Source organism: Phaethon lepturus, unplaced genomic scaffold (assembly GCF_000687285.1).
Source record: "Phaethon lepturus isolate BGI_N335 unplaced genomic scaffold, ASM68728v1 scaffold2182, whole genome shotgun sequence".
Lineage (NCBI taxonomy): Eukaryota > Metazoa > Chordata > Aves > Phaethontiformes > Phaethontidae > Phaethon > Phaethon lepturus.
This window is the reverse complement of record NW_010523863.1, coordinates 1242-2545: the sequence shown is the minus strand read 5'-3', so window position 1 is coordinate 2545 and position 1304 is coordinate 1242. Positions and strand designations below refer to the sequence as shown.

The following is a 1304-nucleotide window of genomic DNA, read 5'->3' as shown; positions in this document are numbered from 1 at the left end:
CTGCAGAAATGCACATGTATACAGTTTTAATCATTAGAGATTATACAAAATGGCAGGAACAGAAGTGTACCATCAACAAAGCATACCTACAACTTCCTCAACATAACCACTTCAGGGCACAAATACGTATTTCTATCTCCATTAGACAGACACGATATTAAAGTAGGATTTGAAATAAATTTCAATTTATAGATGCGCCAGTTGCTCTTCCAAGTTTGTATTTTTTAATTCAGGCTTAAATGAATGAGAAGGAATGCCTAGAGTAAAAAGCCAAAAAAACCCCCACGATAAATTGCTATTATCAAAAAGAAGAAAATTGTTTAAGAGCAAAAAGGAATCAAATAGTAGGAATTTTATATTCAGTGTGACATTTGCTGTGGAAAAAAAGGGAGGAAAGAGATCTTACTATGCCTAAAAAAACCTGGCAGCATTTCTCTAGCTTACTGAGACAGTCTTTGTCAGGACATACTTTGTAAGATGATGAAAAAGCAAAGTTTTAAAAGCAGCTTGAGTATTTGTTGTTTTGTAGGTGAAGTCATAGGATTTGGGGGTGGACAAGTGAAAGAGGGAAAGCTTTGTTTTTATCATACATAGTAATATAAAAAGTAGAAGGTGTAAGCTTGAAAAAAACTGTTTTCACAACTGTTACAGATCTCCAAGTACAATCTGAAATTTATTTTACAGTGCTACTGAGATTTTTTTTTTTGTTGTTTCATCTTACTTTGCCTTCACAACAATTTTACTTACAGATCACTGTACTGAAAATAGGCAAAATATTACCAGGGATTAAGCTTAAAGAATACTTTGAAACCATAAAGTATATGGCCCTGTTTACAGACATACATACCTGCCTTCCCATATTCAGTAGCTGCACTATCATAATCTGGTTTCCACTTTAAGAATCCAGTTTTCAAACTAAAATGCAAGAAGAAAGGCCTATTAACAATTAGTAAAGATTTTACGTTTTATTTTCAAAGCACTTCAGATATATTTAAAACTTCAGTCATCTCTGAAAAGGAGCAATTACCTATATGTCAATACTATGGTGGCATCACAATTGTAAAAATAAATGCCAGCGCTGTTAGGAACTGCATAAAGCACTGCAATGATCTCCCGTAGTTACATGTCTCGTCCTAACATGCTTCTACTGTCCCCAGAAAGCTGTCACAAGTCCAGCTCCTCAACAGTAAGAGGTCAACAGAAGAAAAATACTTCCACCTACACCAACATGATATCTCAAGATTTCTAATACCACAACACCTGACAATATTTTTTGTTACACATCATGAAGCTTCCAGTGTTCC

General features: G+C 34.5%; 1 protein-coding gene across 1 annotated transcript in view; it reads right to left on the bottom strand.

Annotated features, from left to right (window-relative positions):
* The window catches only part of NAPG (N-ethylmaleimide-sensitive factor attachment protein, gamma), a gene marked incomplete at its 5' end in the record, with an annotated part of 8855 nt that extends 7876 nt beyond the window's left edge, over nt 1-979 (bottom strand). Inside the window, 2 exon segments of the mRNA XM_010282228.1 lie at nt 848-941; nt 943-979. Of these exon segments, the coding sequence (XP_010280530.1) occupies nt 848-941; nt 943-979 (131 nt within the window).
* Between the last annotated feature and the right edge of the window lie 325 nt (nt 980-1304).